Below are 25,187 nucleotides of genomic sequence, written 5' to 3' on the forward strand. Positions count from 1 at the left end.
CAGTGCCCTCCAAAATGTTTGGGGAAAAAGGCACATTCTTCCTGCATTTGCAGTTTTAAATATGTAATCAAACAAATCACATGTAAAGTGCACATTCCACAGTTTATTCAACATTATTTGTAGACATTTTGGTTTGACTATGTAGAAATTACTACACTTTTTATGCATAATGCCTTCATTTTAGAGCACCATGTTTAGGACATTTGGCCTCACAGGTGTTTTGTGAGTACTCGGGTATGATTAATTGCTTCATAGCTTTTGATCACCTTTGGAGTCTGTAGTTGCCATTTTTCAACACAAGGACCAGAATTGTGCCAATGAAAGCCAAAGAAGCAATTAAGAAGCTAAAAAAACAAGAATAAAACACTAAGAGACATCACCCAAATGATTAAGACGAAAGAATGTACTGGTGAGCTCAGTAATCGCAAAGATGCAAACTACTAGTGAGCTATTAGTTTGCCAAGAAGTATTTAAGAAAGTTGGAAGAATTTGGGAAAATTTGGGAATTTGGGAAAAAGGTCTTGTGGAAAGAAGAGACCACAATAAACCTTAATCGGAGTGATTGCAAGAGCAAAGAATGGAGGTGCAAATGAACTGCCCCAAGGTTCGCCATGATTTGCATCTTGCAATGTCGCCTCTGTATTTCTTTTCGTGAAATCTTCTGCAGACAGTAGTCATTATCACATCCACACCTGGCTCCTGAAGTGTTTCTTATGATGGGAATGCTTCTGTCATAGCAGTGGAGGTCTTCCTTAGAATATCAGCCCCTTTGCAAATAATGAGCTCACCAGTACGTTCTTTCTTCTTAATGATGTTCCAATCTGTTGATTTTGGTAATCTTAAGGTTTGGGTGATGTCCCTTACTGTTTTATTCTTGATTTTCAGCCTCATAATGACTTCTTTGACTTTCATTGGCACAAACTCTGGTCCTTGTGTTGAAAAATGGCAACTATAGACTCCAAAGGTGATCAAAATCTATGAAACAAACCTAACTCTCTTATACCTGCACCAATGAAACAATTAAACCTAACTGTGCAATCACAAACACCTGTGAAGCCTTATATCCCAAACATTATGGTGCCCTGTGTGACAGAGTATAGACATATGTTTTTGGGAGATAAATTGGGAAAGGTTTGTTTGAGTGGGTCACATACAAACACTTTAAAACAGATCTTATTTGAAATACTGCAGCTCTGCTAATGCTAGACATATTGGCTCCACAACCTTTGAAAGAGCTTTGGAGAGTGCCCAAGAGACTTCACTAATGGATTGATGTTTACAAAAAGGCAACAGATGAAAGATCTTGTCAGAGCCGCAGATTGTCTGGAGCTGTTCTAAGAGGGTCATGTGGTTTTGTAAGCAGAGAGAGTCAAACAAGCTTTCTGTGTGTGTGTGTGTGTGAGAAAGAGAGAGAGAGAGAGAGAGAGAGAGGGAGGGAGAGAGAGAGAGAGAGAGAGAGAGAGAGATCACTTCTACAGTTTTACAGTCAGCAGCAGCAAATGGGACTGGAACAGGACAAGCTGGAAAACTTGTGGAAAACCCCATTTCAAAAATGGATTGTGAGTGCTTAGTTCAGCCTGGTCAAAGCCTTTGTGGTTCATGCAAGAGGAGAGGACAGGCTGTCTAATGTTTCACTTGAAATAAGTGAAACAAAAAGGAACTCTCTGGTGACCTGAAAGAAACAGGTTATCATCTGGAGAACCTGAAGGGGCAGGTTTCGTCAGCAAGACACTGAAGTGGCTGATTAAAAAGGAACAACAAATCTCTCCTTGAAAACTGACAAGAACCTTCCTGAGCATAAACCATTTACCTTTCAAGAACCAAAGCCTGGTGAACTTTATAAATGTTAAATTCTGTACACAGTATAATAATTGCCTGCAACCAGTGAACTTGGAGGAATGAGAAGTGAGATTGGACTGTGAACCAAAGAATTTTTTTGAACTTAAACACACATTACATACTCGTGCACTTAGAATTTGAAGGGGTTAAGTTGGGTGAGGTAAGTCAACAGTGATAAGTTAAAGTATGATTCTGTTTTCATGTTTAAAGTTAATTAAAATCAATTTTTGTTTAGGTAACCATTTGTCTTGTTGAATATCCATTACTGTTGGGTTTTGGGGTCCTCTGGGCTCATAACACCTGAAATGAGGGGACAATATATAAAAAGTGCTGTCATTTCTACATGGTCAAACTAAAATTTCTACAAATAACATTGAATAAACTAAAGAATGTGCACTTTGATTACATGTGAATTGTTTGATTACAAATTTAAAACTGTGGAGCACATGGGCAAATAAGGAAAAAGTGTCTTTGTCTCAAACATTATGGAGGGCACTGTATATCTCTCTGCAGACTCTCCGTATCCTCTGCACAATTTGCTTTTCCAATCAACTTTATGTCATCAGCAAACTCAGATACACTACACTCTGTCCCATATTCCAGATAATTTATGCGTATCATGAACAGTTGCAGGCCCAGCGCCGACCCCTACAGCACCATGCTCACCACTGATTGCCAACCAGAAAAACACCCCTGTATCCCAACTCTCTACTATCTATTGGTTGACCAATCATTTATCCATGCTAATACATCACACCCCAAACTCTATGCATCCTTACCTACTGTACGTGTTTTATGTGGCACCTTATTGAATGCCTTCTGGACATCCAGGTAAACAATGTCCATCTGGTCCCCTCTATCCACTGCACTCGTAATATCCTCAAAGAACTCCAGTAAATTTGTTGAATAGGTCCTGCTTTTGCTGAATCCATGCTGTGTCTGTCTGATGGGTCCATTTTACTCCAGATGCCTTGTTATTTCTTCTTTAATGACAGCTTCAAGCATTTTCCCAAATACGATGTTAAACTAACTGGCCTTTTGAATAGTGGCGTGACATTTTCATCAGGACCTGCCCAGAGTCCAGAGAATTTTGTTAAATTATCACCAAAGCCTTAACTGTAACTTCTGCCATTTTTTTCAGTACCCTCATGTAGTGTGGATTGCATGTAGAGTTCCCAGTCTACCCTGGCCAACTCCTCCCTCATCCCTTTATAGTGTCCCTTGTTTAGGCGTAACACACTAGTTTTAGACTGAACTATTTGTATAACCACTCTTTCACAGAGGATCCCTACTACTGTACAGGATCGCTAAATTTACCAGTCTCATGGCATAGGACCACACCAAGATAGTATGTTCAATGCCGATTCAGTAACATGTTGTTCACGAAAGCCTTCACGCATGCATTCCATGAAGTCCTCAAGGTTGCCTTGACCAACCTGATCCATGTGCATGTTAAAGACCCCGAGATAACAGCTGTCCCACCCTTACCTGCCTCTGATATTTCTTGGTTTATTGCCTGTGCCACTGTAATGTTATTATTGTGTGGCCTAGAGATCGTGTTATATGGCGAGTTCTCCACTGGCCACCGTGACAGAGGTGCACCAAAGAAAAGGTACAAGGACTGCCTAAAGAAATCTCTTGGTGCCTGCCACATTGACCACCGCCAGTGGGCTGATAACGCCTCAAACTGTGCATCTTGGCGCCTCACAGTTTGGCGGGCAGCAACCTCCTTTGAAGAAGACCGCAGAGCCCACCTCACTGACAAAAGGCAAAGGAGGAAAAACCCAACACCCAACCCCAACCAACCAATTTTCCCCTGCAGCCGCTGCAACCGTGTCTGCCTGTCCCGCATCGGACTTGTCAGCCACAAACGAGCCTGCAGCTGACGTGGACTTTTACCCCCTCCATAAATCTTCGTCCGCAAAGCCAAGCCAAAGAGAGACAATTCCCACTAGTCATTTTTTTCCCTTCACTATTCCTAATCTCTACCTAAATGGATTCAACATTTTACTCATTAGATCTTTTTTTTTGTATATTTTATTTATTGAAAATATAGTATTATAGCGGGAGCCCCAGCGTACAGCAGAATCATGCACAACCACAACAGTTAAGCCAACGCATTACCAGAGCACATAGCCTCCAACGATGTCCCAGTCCTCTAGCTGCAGGTCAGGCACCAGCAATTAGGAAAAGCGTGCGAATAAGAGCCCGCGCTTTTTATGGCACCCGACACCTGAGGCTGCAAAGTGACGTCACTACCACGTCCCAGAGAGCTTAGCGTGAAAAGTGCAGTGGGAACTGTAAAAGCTGTGGTTAAACACAATAAAGCTACTGATTCCTAACTCTACTGACTCCAGTGTCATTTATTGCCACTTGAGTAAGGTAGTGTCGTCAGATAGGCCACTACAGTATACAAACAAGTAAAAAGATACAAATATACAAAGTTTTCTCCCTCTATTCCTCCCTCCCCCCCCAAATAAATTTTAAAAAATGGAGTTAACATATACTTATTGCTGTGGAGAATGCCACTCCATCCAGGAAGAGGAAAAAAAAACTACTACATCACCAATTTAAAATTAATTTAGAATCAGTGAACCGGTGCGGACTTGAAAGGCCAACATGGCCTGTTTCCGCTCCGTAAATGGTTATATGGTTCTATGGTTATATGGTTCTATGGTTAATTTCTAGACCCATATATTTCATATACGGGCCCCACAACCTTAATGAAAAAAGAATAATTATCACGTAAATTATAAGTTATCTTTTCCAGTGGAATACAAGATCGCAACTCCATATGCCATCTTTGAATATTCAATTCAATTTCATTTTTCCAAGTGATAGCTATAAATTTTCTAGCCTATTGGCTAATCGAATAAATCCAATTTGAAACTTCTCTAATTTTAGCCCCAAAATCAATGAATGTCATGCTGTATCCCAACAAAAATAACATTGGATCAAGTTCAAATTTAAACTTAAAATAAACCTTCCAAAAATTCCAGAATCCTATTCCAAAAAAGTTTAATCTTTTCACAAAGCCATATGAATGTAAAAAAGAACCATTCTCATTAGCACATCGAAAACACATATCCGAAGAACTAAATCCATATTTCTTTAATTTCTAGGAGTTAAGTAAAGCTGGTGAAGAAAATTATAATGAACTAATCTATATCTCACATTTATTAATTTAGTCATACTATTTTCACACATAATCAACCATTTTTCCTGAGATATTGGAATGGACAAATCTTTCTCCCATTTAATTCTCGCTTTATACAAATCTGGTTTACAAATTTTACGTTGCAACATAGCATACATTTCTAAAATAAATCCCTTTTTTACCCCCATTAGTAAGTCTAATTTCAAATTTAGTTCACCTAGGTAACCTTAACTCACGTCCAAAATTACCTAACAACAAAGCACGAACTTGACAATGTGCAAACAATGTATTTGACATAATTCCAAATTTTTCTTTAAGTCTGTTAAATGAAAGAACCAGCTTCATAACAATCTTGTACCAACCTAATACCTTTCTGTTCCCATGATTTCAAGTATCGATTATTCATTGAAAAAGGAAACAATTTATTCTGATACAATGGAGTCTTAGCTGAAATTTTACCTTTAGTTCCAACAATCTGATTCTTATTATACCGTATCTCCATTAGATGTTTTAACACAGGTAAATGACAATTTTATAAAAGACAAGGATTCCATTTATAAATAAATTGATCAATATTTTGTTCAGAAATCTGAGCCATCTCAACTTTAGCCCATATCAAAGGTTATCAAACATCCTATTAATAAATTTTAACTGAGCAGCTTCATAATAATTTTGAAAATGTGGTAATTGTAATCTCCCTAAAGCATATCTCCAAGTCAATTTTTGTAACGACACTCTTTCCAACTTACCTTTCCACAAAAACAATTGTACTAAGGCATTTAAATCCTTTTAAAAATTTTTGGAAATTTACAAGGAATTGATTGAAACAAATATTGTATACATGGAAAAATATTCATTTTAATGCAATTTATACATCCTATCAGATTATTGGTAAATCTTTCCATCTATTTAAATCATATTTAATTTTACTCAATAAAGGCAAGTAATTTAACTAATATAAATGTTGATACTCAACTTCTACAACTATTCCCAAATATTTAATCTTATCAGACCACCAAAATTGAGTTTTCTGTTTACAAACTGAATAGTCTTCATTTACTAACGGCATTATCTCACTTTTCTCCCAATTAACTTTATATCCTGTCATTTTAACCATACTGCTCTAATTGCATTTGAAGATGTCCCAAAGATTGCTCAGGATGCGTTAAATATATTGAAACATCGTCTGCAAATAAATTGATTTTACATTCATCTAAATTTACTTTAATACCCTTAATCTTGTCTGATCATTTGAGCGAATGGTTCTATGACCAACACAAATAAGGCTAGTGGCAAAGGACATCCTTGCCTGGTCGATCTAGTCAATGCAAAAGAAGATGATATTTGTCCATTTGTCACTATCCTGGCTGATGGATTCTTATATAAAGCCTTCACCCAACCAGTAAAGAATGGTCTCAATTTGAATTTCTCTAGTTCTTTAAATAAAAAAAAACCCATTCCACTCTGTCAAAAAACTTTTCTGCATCTAAAGCCACTATCATAGGTTGGTTGGGTTGCTCCTGAGAAACATCTCATCGATTCTTAATAAACCCAGCCTGATCTACATGAATCAGTTTTGGTAATAATTTAGCTAATCTATTAGCTTGAACCTTAGCCACTATCTTATAATCTACATTCAATTAAGAAATTGGTCGATATGTCCAAACTTTTAACAGATCTGTCTTTTTTTGGAATTACTGTAATCAATGTCTAAGAAAAAGATTACAGAAAATAGCCAGTTTCAGTAGCCTGCTTCAAAACTTCCATTAGTACAGGGAACAATAAGTCATAAAATTCTTTATAGAATTTGGAAGTAAAACCATCCTCGCCTGGGGATTTTCCTTCAGGCATAGCTTGCAGTGCTTCTTTAATTTCCATCTCAGTAAAAAAAAAGTATCTAACTCCTTCACCTCTTTGTCCTTTAACGATGGCAAATCCAAATTAGATAAAAATGCATCAATTCAATCATTTTCTTGCATAACTTCAGACGAGTACAATTCTTTATAAACAAAATTCATCATTAATCTCCTGAGGTTTATAAGTAACAGTTGAATCTCTTCTAATAGCATTAATAGTCCTAGAAACCTGTTCTGTCTTCAATTGCCATGCCAAAACTTTGTGGGTACGTTTGCCCAACTCATAATAATGTCTAGATTGTAGCAACAGTTTCTCAAATTCATATGTTTGTAAAGTTTTATATCGTAACTTTAGCTTAGTCATTTGAGCTTTTTTATCTTCCATAGTATCTTGGTATACTTCCTTTTCCAATTTATCAATTTCCTTCTCCAAATCTTGACTCTCTACCAAATACTGTTTCTTAATTTTAGCCGAATAATTGATAACTTGTCCCCTCAAATACGCTTTCAAAGCATTCCATAAAATAAATTTACATTGCAAAAAGTTTTTATAGTCAATAAATTCAGGTCGTTTCAACAATAACGTATTAAATCTCCAACGATATGCAGTTTCAGCTCTTTCAACCCTAACCCTAACCAGTACAAGAAATTAATAGCAAAGAATGATCAGACAAAATCCTGAGTAAATCTACCTTGTAATTGTGCTGATACTAAAAATAGATCAATTCTAGAATAAGATTCATATCTGGCCGTGTAGAAAGAAAAAATCTTTCTCTGTCGTGGAGGTGCAGGTTCGCACTGGCTGACGTCACAATGGTCCTGGTGGGAGGAGCCGAAAAGGATCGTGGGAGTGGTGCTGATAAGATTTCAGGAAAGTTCCAGTAAAGTCAGTTGGTTGGTTCACAGCTTTTGTGTGTTTTTTTTTCTTTAGTTCGCTGCACAGCACACCGACCACAGTGGTGACCCCGACAGTTTAAAATGTTATTTTGGACCCCACAATGAATGACACGAGTGCACAGATCACCATCTCACTGAAGCTGCCAACCTTTTGGACCTCACAGCTACTCGTCTGGTTCAAATAGGCGGAGGCCTAGTTTCAAGTCAGGCAGAACACCGCAGAGTCCACAAGATATTAGTACATGGTCAGTTCACTCGACCAGGAGACTGCCGGATGAATCATGACTTGCAGATGCCACCAGATTAGGAGGGATGGCAGCATGAAGTTGCAAAAGGACATCAACAGGTTAACTAAGCAAATAGAGTTCATTATGGACAAGTGCTTGGTTATCTAGTTTAAGCCCATTTGAGTACAGTAAAATCCCCATTATCTGGAATTCAATCAACCACTCAAACAACCAGCAAAAAACTCGAGGAAACAAGTAAATAAATAATCAGATTAATATGACTGGGGAGTGCTGAGTCTTCATTGGACATGCGCAGGTTTGTCCTGCTAAACTAACATTGCCCCTCAATGCGCACGCATTCTTTTCTTTCGCCAAGTTGTCAGCGTCGAGGGCCACACCAGGACACTTGCGTGGAAGTGAGCCAGGTTGTCAGTGCAAGGAAGGTGTGCCAAAGGCCTGACAGGGACACTTGTGTGGAGGTGAGTCGGATTGCCTTGGTGAAGCTGAGAGCAAACATTCAGCCAGCCGAGTGCCCTGGTCATGCCCCGCCTGCAGCAACTGCTTGAATAAAGTTGCTTTGGAATGAAATGGCGGCACCCAGGATGAAAAGCCAACCAGTGCCGCTCGCCACTCTCCCAAAGTGTTTCCCTATCCCTGCCTAGTAAGTCATTATTTTTATTAGTAATTAGTAAGACTTTATCTATTAATTTGGAGGAGGGTGTTCATTATGACGATGGCGTGGCTAGCACACGCTGTTCTAGCACCAGCAAACCGGGGTTCGAATTTAAATTTTATAAGTTACGGGAATTACTTGATTAAAGTAAATTTTACATAATTAAAGACTATAATACTATTTTTTTTTAAATTACATTTTGCACTGTCCTTTGTCTTTTAAATGGTGTCTTCTTTTTTTAATTTTTAAAAAATTTTTCACACTATGAACCATACTGACCAAAATACACACAAACATTTCCCTTTTGAATATACATAGTGCCATTTTCTCCCCTTTTCCCCCCCCTCCCTTCCCTCCCTCCTTTAAATGGTGTCTTCTTAATGCAGGTGTATTAGTTAGGCACTGGAAGAGTGAGTCTCAGTCAACTGGAAAATTTGCATTTCCTGCATCCCTGATCCCCATGGGTGCCAGATAATGGGGATTTTACTGTACCTTGTATCTGCCATTGGAGAGGGAAGAGTGATTTTTCAGTACTGGATTTGAAAAGTCAAATACTGCATTTGTGATAATTTCTGGGGAAAATCACATTAACTGGGAAATTAAACAGGCTTGTTTCTGCATGAGTCACCCTTTGAACCTACATGATCATTATGTGAGGGATGCGTGGGCTGATATAATCTCTCTTTTAATAATTCTTTTTGAGTGGTAGGGAGGAATTTGAATCACATTGTCTCTGAGAGCACCTGATGGTAATTCATTGAAATACTTCATGCTAACAGGCCTTTCCTATCCAGCGAGCCCACGCTGCTTAATTATATTCATGTGTCCAATTAACCTCCTAACACACATTAGGAACATGGGAGGAAAGTGAAGCACTTTGAGGAAATCCATACAGTCACAGGGAGAACATACAAGCTCCAAATTCCAGTCTATCTGAGAGTTCAGCAGATGACTGAGAAATATACCCATATCACCTCCTCACCTCTTTCCACATTTGAAATACTCCTATAACTACACTACTGATCTCCCCCACAACTCTCCCACAGCTTTGGCATACTTTCCTGATGCTTGTTTTTCCATTTAATACCTCCCCATCTCGCTGGTAGGGATGGATTAGATTGTTGTGGGCACAATGTCATGGGCCAAAGGGCCTATATTATGTTGTAATAATCTATGTTCTACATTCAGGATGGAGAAGTTTAAAATGAAATGGTAGATTACAGGGACAGAGGAATTCAAATGTCAGTTTTGAGGAAGGAAGTGATGAATTGAAGGAGATTATTGATTATTGTAGACGAGCAGAGTCAACCATTGACAATATCAACTAATTTGTGGGTGAAGACAGAAAATACAGTTTGCATTTTAATTGGAATTAGGTTGAGGGAACAGAAGTGAATCGCAAGAATATAGAAAGCTCCAGAAGGTAACAAACATTGTCAGATCCAATGACGTCTCATCCATTGCAGACAAGGTAGTCAATATCATAAAGGATCTCTACCACTCTGGTCACAACTTTTTCTCACTACTACCTTTGGGCAGAAGGCACAAAAGGCTGAAGACCAGCATTTCTAGGTCAAACAACATTTTCTTTCCAACAGTTATCAGACTCTTGTGCACTAATCAGACCTCTCCAGCAACAGGTCTGTTTGCACTATTGCAAAGTTGCTTTTTTGCATGAGGATAACTATGAATATTTATGATCTTTTTTTTTCTATTTATTGTCTCTTTAATTCAATTTTAGTGCATAATTATATTGTTCTCTCTCTCTCTCTATATATAGCGCTCTCAGGATCACAGGACCTACACAAGCCTCTCCACCACGACAAGGTGACAATCCACAGAGAAGTTACTTCTGTGATCCTGAGAGCGATCCAGTCTGGAGCTATGCTCCCAGTTGGGCCACCCATAGTGAAACACTATGTTTTTGAGAAGTTTCACCAATTCCACCTTTGAATTCAATCTTTCAAAGTGTATCACTTCATACAACTCTGCATTCTATCTATATCCTGTTTCAACCTTTGACACTCTTCTACCTTATCCACAACACCTCCCTTCTTTGTGTCATCCTAAAATTTACTGAGCCACTCGTCCACTTTTTCATCCAAGTAATTTATAAAAATCACAAAGAGCAGGGGGAGCCTAAAACATTATGTAGAGGAAATGTGGTGAAATAAATCAAAATGGAATAAAACAAGGAAAGAATTAAAAGTGACCAATAAATATTTCCCTACCTTGAAGAAGGTCTCAGGCCCAAAAGATTGGTTATCTATCTTTACCGCCTATGGACACTGCAGGGCCTGTTGAGTTCCTACAGCATTTTTGTGTTTTTACTATAATCACAGAGTCTGCAAACTTTCATGTTTCATTCAATAAATATTTTCTGAACAATAACATATTATTGTCCATTTGAGCTGAGATTTGATCAGAGAAGTATGAAATAAGTTGTTTGATTAAATGTTAATTTTTTTCTGGGATTTCTTTGTGTTTTTTAAATGCAATATTGTTTTAATACTGAAATATATCAGACATTTTATATTAATGCAAGTATTGGCAGAATCATTTGGAGTTTTTTTTTGTTTTTACCAGTTTGGCTTCTGACTGTAGAGGTTGTGGTGAAGGAGGTTCAATGTTGTTGACTGGAGGACCTGGAATTCCAGGAATATTAGGCACCATGGTGACAGGCCTGATAATCTGATAAGAAAAAGATAAAACAGTATGAATTTTAAGAGGAAAAAAAGCTCAACATCTTGTATTTACATCTTGCTTTATTAAGAAAAAAAAATCGTCAAAGGAGAAGACTTCAGTCATGAGAACTGCTGTTGGATGATTGAGATAGGTTTTAATGGTGATCCAAATTGAGGAGAGGGAAATTGAGGGGAAGGAAATGGAGAGGTAAAAACATTCAGTGGGAACTTAAAAGGTTCTAACCTTGAAGACAGAAGAATATCCTTCAGTAGGAGAGTTGATTGAAAGGATGGGTTGGGATGGGAGAGGATGACATAGGCAGAAGGTTGCAATCACTGGAAGATAGTGATTAGATGGTTATGTTTGCATGTGAGAAGGTCAAACACAAAATGTGAATCTTAAATGTGATGTACAGGTGAACAAGAAACCTGGAAATAACAATCCCACCACCTGACCAGTATCCCAATGCTGTCCCCACCTCTTTTCTTTTCACATTACCATTCAAGGCAGTTCAATAGATACAATGTGTAATATTCTAAAACTTTCCTTTAATTTCAATCCTTCTCCATCTTTGTGACCTCCACTATTCACCCTACCACACACACATCAAGCTTTATTTTTATTGTTTCCCTGGTTTGTCTTCCATACTAAAGTCTTTCATAAAATATTGAGTCACTTCTTTATGTTATAGGTGTAAAGCAGTATTTATACATTCTACTATTAATAATTCATGCTGACATACTACTAGTTTCTGAACATGCACAAACATCTCTCAATTCAGCAGATTGAAGTAGGTTAACAAATATGATAAAAACAAATCACACAAATAGAGGTTAAAACAAGATTTCTAATAGGTATTTTTCCACTTACGGGAACTGTTGTATGAATACGGACAGGATTTGTGATTGATGCAGGAATAGTGACAGGCATTGTCTGTCCATTAGGTAGCTGTAATAAGAGAGGAACTGAACCAGATACTGGTCTAAAAATAAGCAAAATTTTAGAATTACTGTAATTACAATTCTAATAACCATTGCAACAATACCTAAAAATGTATTTAAATACAAAACTTTGCAAAGCATTTTGATTCTAATTGCAATCGATGTCAGCACATGTCCCATACACTCACATGACCCAAATTTAGACCTGAATATACTCAAACCATACAATTTCTCTCATCTTTAGCTTCTTGTACTATAAATTGCTTTCAGATATTACTCCCCAGTTCCCACTAACTTAAATTTTATCAAAGCACTGATGCAATGCTCAAACCATAAACTGTCCTGAACATCATAAAGGCCATCTGGCCTCTAAAATTTTACATTTTCATCTTTGTTTGGACAAAGATTTTAATGCATGCTAGCAGAGAATGATCTTGGAAAAGGATGAGTAAAAAGGTTCTACTGAGAAGGTGTGTCATTTGATCACAAAAATTTGCTGTAGGTTAAATGGCTATTGAAAATTATGCCTTGAGAGTAGATAACTGATTTTAAAAAATCAAAAAGGATTTGAGGGGCATGAGAAACAAAATAAGATGCAGAGATAAAGGGAAATAAGGAATGAGATAATTGGGATGGCTCTGCTAGGAGCAAGAATGGATTCAATGGGCAGAATGGCCTTCTCTGCATCCAAGTGAGCAAGTATCATTCATGATACTTTCAAATTGATCTAGTAGAGCAATGATGAAGAGCTCCGAAACCTTGATGAGGGGTTCAAGCTTGAAACATCAGTTATGTATTTTTAACTTTGCTAAATAAAGGAATATTTGGCCTGCTGAGTTTCTCCAGCATTGTATTTTTACTTGACCTGGTGGATTGTTGATACCATAATTGGTATTTTCAAATTAAGTAAGCTGTTTAAGGTAGAAATGAAGAGAAATTCTTCTCTTAGAGGGCTATGAAATATGAAATTCCTTACCCCAGTGTTTGTATTCCAGGCAGAGATTATGGCACAGCAATCAGACGGATAGGGGAGAGAGCAGGAAAGTGTTTTGAAGCCAAGATTGGATCGGCCATGAACTCACTGAATGGCAGATCAGGGATAATTGGCTACTATTTCTTAAGTTCTAATGAAAAGACTTCATCACCACAAGGGCAGTGCAGTGATTACACTAAGTAATGCAGACAAATAAACTCATGATGGACAAGGTTAAAAATTCAAAAATATCCACCACATATTTGTTTTTTCAAATCCACTGCAGGTGCAGATTGGTAGCTATGTCCTTCTGGAATAAAAACATAATCCTGGAAATATTTTTCACTGAGGCTGCAGAAAAAGAAAGATCATCAACTTTTCAGGTCAATGACTTTTCATCACCTGGACATCAACCTGAAGCAATGAACTCTCCACAGGTGCTCCCTTATCTACCGAGTATTTCTCGCCTTTTCTGTTATCTCAGATTTCTAACATATGTATTGTTTCACATTTGGATCATGTACCTCATGACTTGATCTGCTCACAGAAAGGTGGTGCAAGAAAGAAACTGCTGATCATTTTTGACTTTATGCTCCCCACCCAGGTACCAACTTGTCTTTTGATTTTTCCAAGTAGCACTAAACATGGAAGCTGATAATTGTAAGGTTTGCTTCGCAGCTCTGGCCCGAGGAGAGGAGATTCCAAAGATTGTTCAGTCTCTGTTGAGGATTCTCAGAGCTACTCTCAATGACACCATTGAGCAATCACATCTGCCTTGATGGTTAGTGGATAGGATATAACCAAAATGATAATAGAGGAGCCAGGGAAGTAATATTTTTGGAGATGAAAGACTGTGGGACACTTTTAATGCCATTGAGAAAGATCTTGCAGAGTCAATGGAGTATGTTCTGCCACTGACTTTACCATACCTAGTTTATGTGATGTTATTCATTAAAATTATGTTGAAACTACTCATTCTACATTTTGAATTTCAAACATTCAACATCTGCAGCATTTTGCTTTTTGCAATTATTATTACTGAATACCGAAATGGTTGGGTACAAATGGGTGGCCCGCAAGGCCACTCCAAACATTAGTTGAGACTTGATCAGAAAACTTCAAATCAGGAGAAACATGCTGGACAAATTCTGGAAGGCTTCATTTCCTGAAGGGCATGACTGACTGACAATAGTATTTCTGAAATTCTGGACAAAATTACTAGTATCAGATTTTAATTGCACATTTATTTAATTAAATTAATTTGAAGTCCCCATCTAGCGTTGGATTCAAACATGTCTCCGAATCATGAGTCATCAAATGACATATCCGCAACTCCACATTAATCAGAAATTTAATAAAAAATTAACACATCTTCAGGATATATATTTCACAACTTTGGTAATGTTTAAAACATTTAGCCATTTCCTGGTTTTGTGATCATTGATGTCAACCTCAAAGAATATTTCTCATAAAGATATAGAGATATTGGATGAGACTCCTCCTATACTGTTGTGGTTACTTCAGGGCAGGGGAGACCAAACTTCAGCCCCCAGGCCAACTGCAGTCCATTGCCAATGTTTAAGTGGCCCAGGGTGAGTTTTAAAAATAAAATGGAATATGCCTGTTAGAACATAGTTTCTACCAATAAATTTCACTTGATGTACATTGTATTTCTTAGTTTCAACACTAGATGTGGCTGCCAATTTTGAACAACTACTAAATTGACCATTGAAATGTTACTCATCGATGAAAACGTTTAAATCAGTTTAAAAAAATTACCTCTGTTGTTTAAAGATGGTGGAACCCAAAGGATGGAAAACAACAAGGGAGTGCCAAAAATTTCTGACATGTTGGAAAAATGAATACTTTTTCACAGTCATCAAGGGGAAGTGTGTTTGTTTGAGTTGCAAGGAATCTGTTAACTTTAATAGCCATCTATAGATTTACACATTGTATCATAATCATTAAGGTGGACACTTGGGCCCTGAACTGTACTCACTGAGAGTTGTGGACGAATGCTGGAGACGGCCTTATCTCTTTTTTGATCATTTCCATTTTTATTTTGCACCCAGTTTTTTATTTTGCACTGCTTTTTGAATGAGAGTTTTAAATAATTTTATTGTATTCATTTAAATTAAATTTAAAAGCAACAGATACAGAAAATGCCCACCTGTAATATGTGAGCACATCAATAAACTACTTTAATGTCAATGGTTAAACTATTCAATAGTGTCATATAGTTATTTTAGAAAATGAATTTTCAATTCCACAGGGCTTTTCTGGTCTAAAAATATAATTTTTCTTGCAGTGTAACTGGTTAAAAACTGCTGGGCTTAATATTGTTTGGCTCATGACTCCTTAAATTTTTCTGCATGTGGCCCAGAACCAAAAAAGTTTGGCCACCCATCCTTTAGGGTATCAATTCAAATGAAACCCAGGTGACCAGTTAATGTATGTCATCAAGCAAACTGAGCAGCCAATCATTACTAAATAATTCTCACAGAGAGTGAACCCAAAGGAAAATGCTACATTTTAAACAAATGTTTAAACATTAGAGAATATAAAAAGAATGTTTCGGGAATATGCTAAAATATTAAAGAATTAAAATATGTTAAAAGATCTATGAAATGTTAATTGCAGGATTAGCAATAGAAATAATTATTTTAGGACCTGCAAGTTAAACAGTAATTATGGTTTACAGCTTACGGACTTAAGGAGGAAAACATATTGTATTGCACAACCAATTCAAATATACCTGAAATTTTCAGAATTTCATCTGATATGCTTTTGATTATGGTGGAATGGGCTGTAAAACAATGTAATCTGAATGCTGAATTACTGACTCCAATTTTGTGATCCCATAAACTAAGCATCAGAAAGCCTAAAGTGGTTGTCAGTTGAATGATGGCAAATGTCACAACTTCACTTTCTCTGAAAGCAAGCAATTCAGACCAATAAACTTAAGATTTCAAATTCAATGCTGTAACATCCCAGAAATGGTAAATGGGATGGATGACCAGCTTGACAACCCCATCTTTTTAAAACATGGTTAGTACCCATTTCAGCAAAAAGACAAGTTAGGGCTTTCTCGCAATGCAGCATTCTTTTACACTGGACTGATGTGGAACTGTAGAACAAACACACACGAACACTTGCAGAGCGGACTGAATCCAAAATTTCTGACTTGAATCAAAAAATTCTATTTTTTACTGGTTTGATATCAAAATTCCAATTTTTGCATTAAAAAAATCTCAATTAATTTCTTACTTCACATTTAATCAATCTGTTCCACTATAATTAAGAAGCATCCAGAATGGATGTATTATTTGCACATTCAGATGTTGAAGTCATAATTAATGAGCTATTATTTATGTAGCCAAAACAATGTAATAAAATAGGTAATATCAATACTTACACTATGTTTCTGTTTGTTGGTGGAGTCTGTGTGATGACAGAAGTAGAGGTTGGAGAGGGCAAAGCTTGTTGTATCACAGGACCAGTTTCTGAATTTGCAAGGAGCACATTGGGGACTTGCAATGATGCTGGACGAATTGTTGATACAGTTTGTGTTGTCTGTTGTAATGGGATATCCTGTACCAAAATGGCAAAATGACATTGACTTGATATTTAGAAGTACTAAAAGAATTGAATTTAATAATCTTAGCAACTCTGCGCTGTTAATGGTTTGATATAGGAAAGGAGGTTTCATGCAACACTCATATCTTATCAGGTCCACCAATTCCTAATAATTTGTGATCGAAAAGAGGGCAGAGCACAGGAGAATGAGTTGAAAGAAGGAAGTGGGTAGGAGGGCAAAGAATACAAATAGGAATGATGCAGATGGAGAAAGAAGCAATATTTAAATTGGGGGTGGGGAGGAGGAGATAGAAAGGAGGAGGATGAAGAGGAACAAGAACAAAGGAAGAGGGAGTAAGAGGATTATTATTATGGTTCATTTGAAGGGGGCTGGGTGAAGTACCATGTGAATGTGAAAAATTTCTTTCTAATCTCCACCAACCATGGCTCAGTTTACCAATGCTCCTTTTGATTACTCCATCAGTGTTTGATCATTAATTTCAGTTATAATACCAAGCCTGCCCATGATTTGAGTGACATATCTTACTGGCTCTGTGGTCCTTAATCTAAGAAGTGAATTCAGTGCTGGAGTGGGGTCCACTGAGAAAGCTAGAGGATCATCTGCTCTCAAGAACATGGGATCTTTTCAGACAATTATTTTTAGTATAACCCACTTTATTAATCTGTGAGCAAAGAACGTTAATAATTACCTTTCAATTGAACCAAGATAAACTGTTTGGATATTTGAACCTATTCAAAATTAAGCCCCTTTATTGTAATATTTATTGTGATTCTCAGGAGGTGTGCACTCCAGTCCATATGTAGATTATAGGATGCAAGGAAATTTTTAAAGGCCATTTTTGACAAAAAGGCAAAACAGTTGAAAGAGTGATTTTTAAGTACCAGGGGTTAAACATCAATAGCATTAATACAAATGGTATAGTCACTGATACCAGGAATGAGAAAGGAGTAAAATGAAGATCTCAGTGGACTTTCAGGATGAAGTGCCCTATTGAAATAGGGACAAGTAAGGAGAATGTAAATTCTTGATAAGACAAGGTCAGATTATAGTACAGAGTTTTGCTTTTCTAAACTAATTAAGTTCTTTTTAAATATGCATAATTTGATCACGTTTATGATTGAATCTCAATCTGCATCCAGACAAATATTTAAAGTGGAATTTATTGATGATCAAGCTTCATATATGAGTTTTTTTGTATGACTCAGGGATGTACAATTTCAGCATGATAAATTTACATAAGCAGTTTCTAAATTTGTACATAGAAATTTATTTTTAAAAAAACAGAATTAATGGGTTTAAATCAGGAACAGAAATGAGTGCCAAATAAGATTTACAACCTCAGATTTGACAAGCCGTTCTGTCCAATTCCCAGCTGTACTCCACCTCTGGACTCCATTGCTGAGATTCCTCAGCTTCTGTTCTTAGATCTTGTACCAGGTAGATCTGGTTCTTGATCTTGATCGATGTGTTCATTTATTTAAAAAGGGATAATAGGGCTGGAGTAGAAAACAATTAAGTATAAAGTCAGAGATTTCCAGAAATATTGAAAAATCTGGTCTTCTTTGACAAAGCTGGGAAAGGGACTTGCTTTCGGCCACCTAAAATTGTAACAGCATTGTTCAAGTTCATGCTGCACGTCAGGGCCTTGCCACTCAGATCTTAATATATACTGACAAGACTTGTCAGTCTTCCCTAACCATCAAAGAGAAATTTGGTGGAATGGAGATTGTGGGTTACAAATGCAGCAGTTGGCCATATTTGGGAAGATCCAAATCATAACATTATCTGTATCAAACTGCTTATGGCATTAACCACAATCAACTGACATGGCAAAAGTGTTTACATATAATTAACCTCATCAGGGCATGGGGATTTAAGAAACTTTCTCTATAGAACAATCAGATGATCAAGGACAGCATTCACTTTGTGCTAATTTAAATGGCAGCATCAACTGATAAAAACACTCATCAGAAATTTAAGATCACTATGTTGAAGTATGTGTAAATATTGTGAATAGAAATGCAGTTTACATGAAGTAATGTTTGTGGACAGGACATGATTGTTTATAACTAGGTTAATAAAGGTGCTGGTTCAGAGAATATCATGAAAACTGAGCTGTATGCTGATCTCATTAAGATAATAGGAAATAGAAACAGGAGTAGATCACTCAGTCTCTTATTCCTGCTCCACAATTCAATAAGATCATACTGCATTTACACTTATACCAATTTCCCACACCAGCCCCCATATCCCTTGAGTCAATCAGTTCCCTGAAGGAGGCCAGACCAGACAAAGCTGGCAAATCCCCTTCCCCGAGGACATTTGTGAATAGGTTGGGCTTTTACAGTAATTGAACTTCAGCTGGAGTAATTTTTCTTGGTACCAGTCCATAAATTACCAGATTTATTAAATTCAATTTCAGAACTTTCTATAATGGGATTTGAATTCACAATGCCTAGTGCACTTCCCATGCAAGGCTTTTAATATATTACAATAGATGGTAATACCGAACAGATTTTGAAGTAGTGAATGGAGACCATGGGCTTAACTTGTTAATAGGATACGATGATCAATTTTAATATACATCCCACATAAATTTAAAGATTTATAGCATCGTTTTGCTGAACCAAGGTTTGTGGTCCGTCCATTTTAAAGTCGTTAAAATCATACGATAAATGCATCTCAGTCTCATTATCATAAATTTCAGAAGAATCTAGTCAAACCTGATGACAACAGCACCGTAAATGTACATTCTATATTTTCTACATGGTATTGATTTATTTACTGAAAATTCATTAAATGATATGCAATAAAATATGTGTAAAGCATGCATGCAAGGTAGAATGTAGTGCATGTATTCAATAATTGGGGGACGATATGTATTGTGTACCCAAGAATCTTAACAAAAATGTCCAATTTGGCTAAATAATATTGTAACTATTTAAAATGTAGATTATGCCTACTTATACAAGTCAGAGACAAGATTCAATGCACGATCAGAATTCTGATCGATTCACTAACTTACATAATTGAATGGTTAACCCCTAATGTGTTTCCCAGTCTAGTTCCATGCGTGATCAGACACGCAATGCTGTACTCAGTAGTTCTTACTCTCCTTACCAGCCTTGCTGGTCTGGCCAATATTTGATGCCCAATCTTTGTTGTCCAACACTGCGGTAATAAATTGCTGCTCTCATGTGAAAAAGGTATTATCAGAGCGCTGATAGGTAGAGAGTTCCACAATTTACACCATCTCATCAGTGACAGATACAGAGACACATACTTTGCTCGCCACGTATCATTCCACGCTTGAATACTGCCTGTCTTCCTATACTTGGCATGGACTGCTTTATTACTAGAGGTGCAAATAGAAGTGACCACAGGAATCGTAAGCAAACCCCACTCCCTCTTCTGGGTTATCATCGTGTACAAACTGATTCTAGGCAGAGCCTGAGAGCTTCCTTCCTCCTTTAGTCCTGAACAAGGATTCGGACCTGAAATGCTGACTACTTCTACCCATGCATGATGCTGAGTTCCTTCAGGGATTCTTTGCTCAAGATTCCAGCATCTGCAGTTTGTTTTGTTTCTCAAATGTTGTTTTTCTTCCACTAACATTGTTTCACTGGCTGAGAAGTTGCAAATTGAATTGGGGATTGTTCAGTCGTCAGTGAACATCCCCACATCTCATCTCATGATAGAAGGTCATTGATGAAGCAGCTGAAGAGGCCAACCCCAGGAGACTTTATTAAGGTACTTCTGCAATGATGTACTGGGCTGGGATATGATCTCTCATGACTAACTTCCTTTGTGTAAGGTATAGGAGCAACCACTGGAATGTTTTCCGCTGTAGGCTCAATGGCACCTTCAAGCTAACAGTCAGTCAAGCGCTGCCTTAATATCATACAGTAACTCACACATCACCTTTGGGATTTAGACCTTTGGTCTATGTTTCAGCCAAGATTTTGATAAGCCTTGGAGCCTGGTGGAACCTAAATTAGTGAAGAGGTTATTGGACTAAGTACTGCTTTTTAAGTACTATTAAGAATGCTTTTCATCATCTCTGCTGATTGAGAGTGAACCATTATTGAGCAGTAATTAGCATTGGCTTTGATCTTTTCTTTTTGTAAGCAACGTGGACAATTTTCCACATTCTCAGGTAGATGTCAGTTATCTGCTTTCATATAGTTTGTTGTATCTATTATTCTTGGCCATCTCTGGGTATTACATATTTGCATTGGTTGGATTTCTTGGAGGAAACCAAGTTGAATCTTACTTCAGCAGATTGAACAACATGCATGGTTCAGCCTTATCTAGCACTCATCCAGTGAGACGCACAGGTACCTCCTTCTTTTGGCTGTTTAATTATCCATCGCTGTCCAAAACAAGATGTGAAAAAACCTGTTAAGCTTTGAATTGATCCAATGCTTATGAAATCACTTAAATCTCCACCATGCAAGTGTTTTTTTTTTATGTTGAGCACACACACCTACTGCTACATCTTCACCAAGTTGGCACCTCATTTATTGGTCTTTCTGCTTCTAGTATGTGTGGCTACTTATACTGAACCAAAATTGATAGTCTGGATTAACTGCAATTTTGAGTGAGATAACATGTTGTGCCATGAGATTGTAGATTATGATGGTCGAGATTTCTGTTGGTGATCCACAGCACTTCATGGATATCCAATTCTGAGTTTCATGCTCTGAGGCTCCCACTTTTACAATGGTTGTGATACCACATTAATAGTGGAGAGTATCCTTTGCTCACTCCAATCAAATTGTTGCAGAAAATGCTTCTGCCATAGCTTATGAAGACAAGATTGATAACTTTTATCGCTCACAATAATTGCTTCTCTACTTGTTGCAGATTCAATTTGCTGTTTAGTCAGTCTGAGTGCTACTAAGACCTGGTTTATTCCCTTGCTACTGCTTCTTCCAAGTGGCGTTCAATATAGGAGAGCACTGATTCATAAGCTGAAATGGGGACAGTGTAACATTTTGTGGGTACTGAAGTCAACATGAGAATGCAAGTTTTAAAGTGGTAACCAAAATAATTTAGCAGAGAGCATTCCATGGTTTGTTCTGATAATTCATCAAAATTAAAGCCGATTATGAAGAACAGCAGAAACCTCATATTTAGTTAAGACAGTAGGACTATTAACCTCATTAACGAATCCCAAGAGAATTCGAACAGATGTAAAGAAGTTTGTTCAAATGTTCTGGAAACTTTATCTGTAGAAATATGCAACCTGTGAGCAACAAGGCAAACTCTCTTGGGTGAGACTAGCTGTTGTGGCAGGACCTCTTGCTCTAATTGAGTTCTCACACTTTGCAAAGTGATTAAAAAATTTGTTTATGCAGTGCTACACATTGTTGTTTTCAAGCAACCTCAGGACCACTTTAACATTTAGCATAGTTGGTAGGACTTCCAGGATTCCACCATCACTGTGAAAGCCAGTCCATTGAATTGTCCCGTCACTGGCATAGATCATAATCAGGAATGACACTGATATCTGATGTGTTGCCTGGTCACAGTACAACAATGTCAAATTGATGCTTGAGTTGCAACGACTAATTTAAAATTACATTTCCAGTATATGTAGTTGTTTTGATTTCCTACAAAGTTAGACATCAGCCCATTTCCTCGATTGGATATCGTGCATCCTTTTCCTATTTTAATGTTGTGGTGAGGATAAAAATTGAGTTGTTTGCTAAGCCACTGCATAGACCAGTAGGTAGTCAGCCACACAGCAATAGGTCAAGTGTTAAACCAAGGATTCAGAATTACTCCATTACTCCCCTGAAGGACATCACTAAACTCAATGGATATTTATGACAACCTAGTAATCATTACTAAACTTAGTCTTTTAAAAAAATTCCAAATTATTATTGGGAGAATTTTACAGATTTTTGTATATATCTTATATGAAAGCAGGTATGGTTACTAAATTTGCTGATAACACAAAGATACATTCCAGAGGACAACAAAATAGCTACAAAGAAATACAGATAGTTTGAGTGGATGAAGACCTGGCCAATGAAGTAGAATCAGGAAAATGTAAAATTGTTCATTTTGGAAGGAAATTTTTAAAAGTAACTGAAACTGCAGAGTTCTGAGATTCAGAAATATCTTGAATGTCCTAATCTGATATGCAAAAAATTAGCACAAATATACTGCAAGTAATTTGGAAAGCTAAGAGAATGCTATTGTTTGTGGCTCAGGAAATTGATTTTAAAGGATCTTGACAGGGTGGATTTGAAGATGATGTTTCACGTGAGAGTGAATTCAGAACTATGGGTTATATTTTAAAAATAAGGGATATTATTTTAAGAGGGTCATGAGTCTTTGAAATACTCTGCCTCAAGACTGGCAAATGCAGTCTTTGCAAAGATTTTAAGATGAGGCCACATAGATTAACTTCGTGTGTTTGTTCTGTTTGCTCCACTTTCCTACTACATTCCAAAACCTCTTTTGTAACAATGGTGTGAGGTGGTCTTGAGTGGTCGACACATTACATTTATTTATTTCAAGATTAATTGTGACTTTAAAGCAAGGTGTGGGGCAGACCAGGCATTGATCTGCTTGGAGAAGATCCAACATTTGTTAATAAAAAATCTTTGCACATATCCACACGCAGAATAAGTCTAGTTTCAGTTGTTACCTATCTCTTCTCCAAGACAGCGTCAGTCCACCTTTGTTTTGGAACTGCTGATGTCTTTATTTGTGCATGTATTAAAATAGGTCCTTGGGGAGAGAAAGTTTCCTAACAATTTATAAGTATAGCTTAAAGTTGAAGAACATAAATGCTAGGATCAGTTTGTGGGTTGGGAGGTGAAGGGTTGACAAGATGTTATTGGAATACTGTAGAAGAGACTGTTGAATAGGCTAGTGGGAGTTATAGAAGACAAGACAATTATTCAATTTAAACCCAGGATAAAACGTTTCAATTCAAACTTTTAGCTGCTTGAGGTCAGCATAATGGGAATCTGAAGTGAGCATTACTGGGCACTATGAGGTAATGTTTACAAAAAGTGGATGAATGGAGAATGGCAAGGAAAATAGAGGCGCTGTTGGAGAATATCTTCTCAAATATTCAATAAACATGATTACAATGTTCTGAAGTCTTAGAATTTGGATGAAACCTACATGTTCTAGCTTGAATACGAGATGGTAAAGATTATTTTAAACGTTGACAGATGACAAAACATTCAATTAATTTGTAATATTTTCTAATTTCTCCTTCATTCTCCTCCACAAAGCACACCATCCAGCTAAACCTTCACTGGTTCTGGATCTAATTCCTGGAATATCCTAGCCATCAGCATTGTCCTTCATCAGGACTGCCACGGTTCATGATAGCTCACCATTACATTGTTGAGGCCAATAAATGCTGGCCTTACCAGTGATGCTTACGTACCAAATAATAAATTAAATAAATGTGCATTGGATTTTGTGACTGGAATCTGCGGTCAAGAAACGTGTGTAATAGCAAGATCTACTGATTCTTGGTTTAACACCTTCATAGTAATTTTCTTTTCACAAAATATTGCACATTGTTTATTAAATGACAAACATTTCCCTTACAAAGATCCATGATAAAAACAAAAGCCAAATTATTTAATATCTTGAATCTTATTCCAGTACCTCTCATTCTCCTTCGGTTATCTTGCTTCATTTTAATCATCATTGTTCAATACACAATGCAAAATAAATAGATGGCAAAAGCTAGCGATGAAGGGAGCCATATCAATGTCAGAAGGGATCCCGAGCAGGGTGGTGCAGTGTATCATGCTGTGAGCCGGTAAGCATACAAAAATTATTTTTTTTAAACATAGTTATTTAATTCACTTTGGAAATGTAGGGATTACTGGCCAGGCAAGAATTTATTCCCATCTCAAATCAGTATAGATGATGGTGAATCACTCCCTTGAATCATAATGGTCCTTTCTGTGACATATGATAAGGACTTGTATTTAGACAGCAAGGGTGAAAGAACAGCAACACATTTACAAATCAGGAGTGTGAAACTTGGAGATAGTTGTGCTCCCATGTTCTTGCTCCTCTTTGGCTGTAAACTCCTGTTGAGGAGATGGTCAGAGGAGCTGAGTTAAATAACAGCAGTGCCTTTTGCAGATGATAACAATGTAGCCATGGCATCCCAGTAATGGATGGAATGAAAATCAGGCTTTTTCCCTGGATGGTGCTGGGCATCTTAAGTGTTTTAGAATTGCATTAATTCAAGATATGGACAATTCCACTGCATCTCTGATCCCATTTTTTTTTAGGGTTGTTTGCAGATGAGTGACTTATGGCAGGCAATCCAGCCAGTCCTCAGGATTGA

The 25,187-nt window shown here is 37.2% G+C and overlaps 1 protein-coding gene across 11 annotated transcripts in view; it reads right to left on the bottom strand.

Moving 5' to 3' along the window:
* atf2 (activating transcription factor 2) overlaps positions 1 to 25,187 on the bottom strand; it is a 147,650-nt gene that overhangs the window by 65,041 nt on the left and 57,422 nt on the right. For all 11 annotated transcript variants that reach the window (XM_069935781.1, XM_069935782.1, XM_069935790.1 and 8 more), the window contains 3 exons: positions 16,664 to 16,839; positions 12,205 to 12,316; positions 11,233 to 11,340 (listed from right to left, as the gene is read on the bottom strand). In XM_069935781.1, coding sequence (XP_069791882.1) covers positions 11,233 to 11,340; positions 12,205 to 12,316; positions 16,664 to 16,839 — 396 coding nt within the window. The remainder of the gene's footprint in view (positions 1 to 11,232; positions 11,341 to 12,204; positions 12,317 to 16,663; positions 16,840 to 25,187) is intronic.

The sequence above is a fragment of the Narcine bancroftii genome, chromosome 4 (genome assembly GCF_036971445.1).
Source record: "Narcine bancroftii isolate sNarBan1 chromosome 4, sNarBan1.hap1, whole genome shotgun sequence".
Taxonomy (NCBI): domain Eukaryota; kingdom Metazoa; phylum Chordata; class Chondrichthyes; order Torpediniformes; family Narcinidae; genus Narcine; species Narcine bancroftii.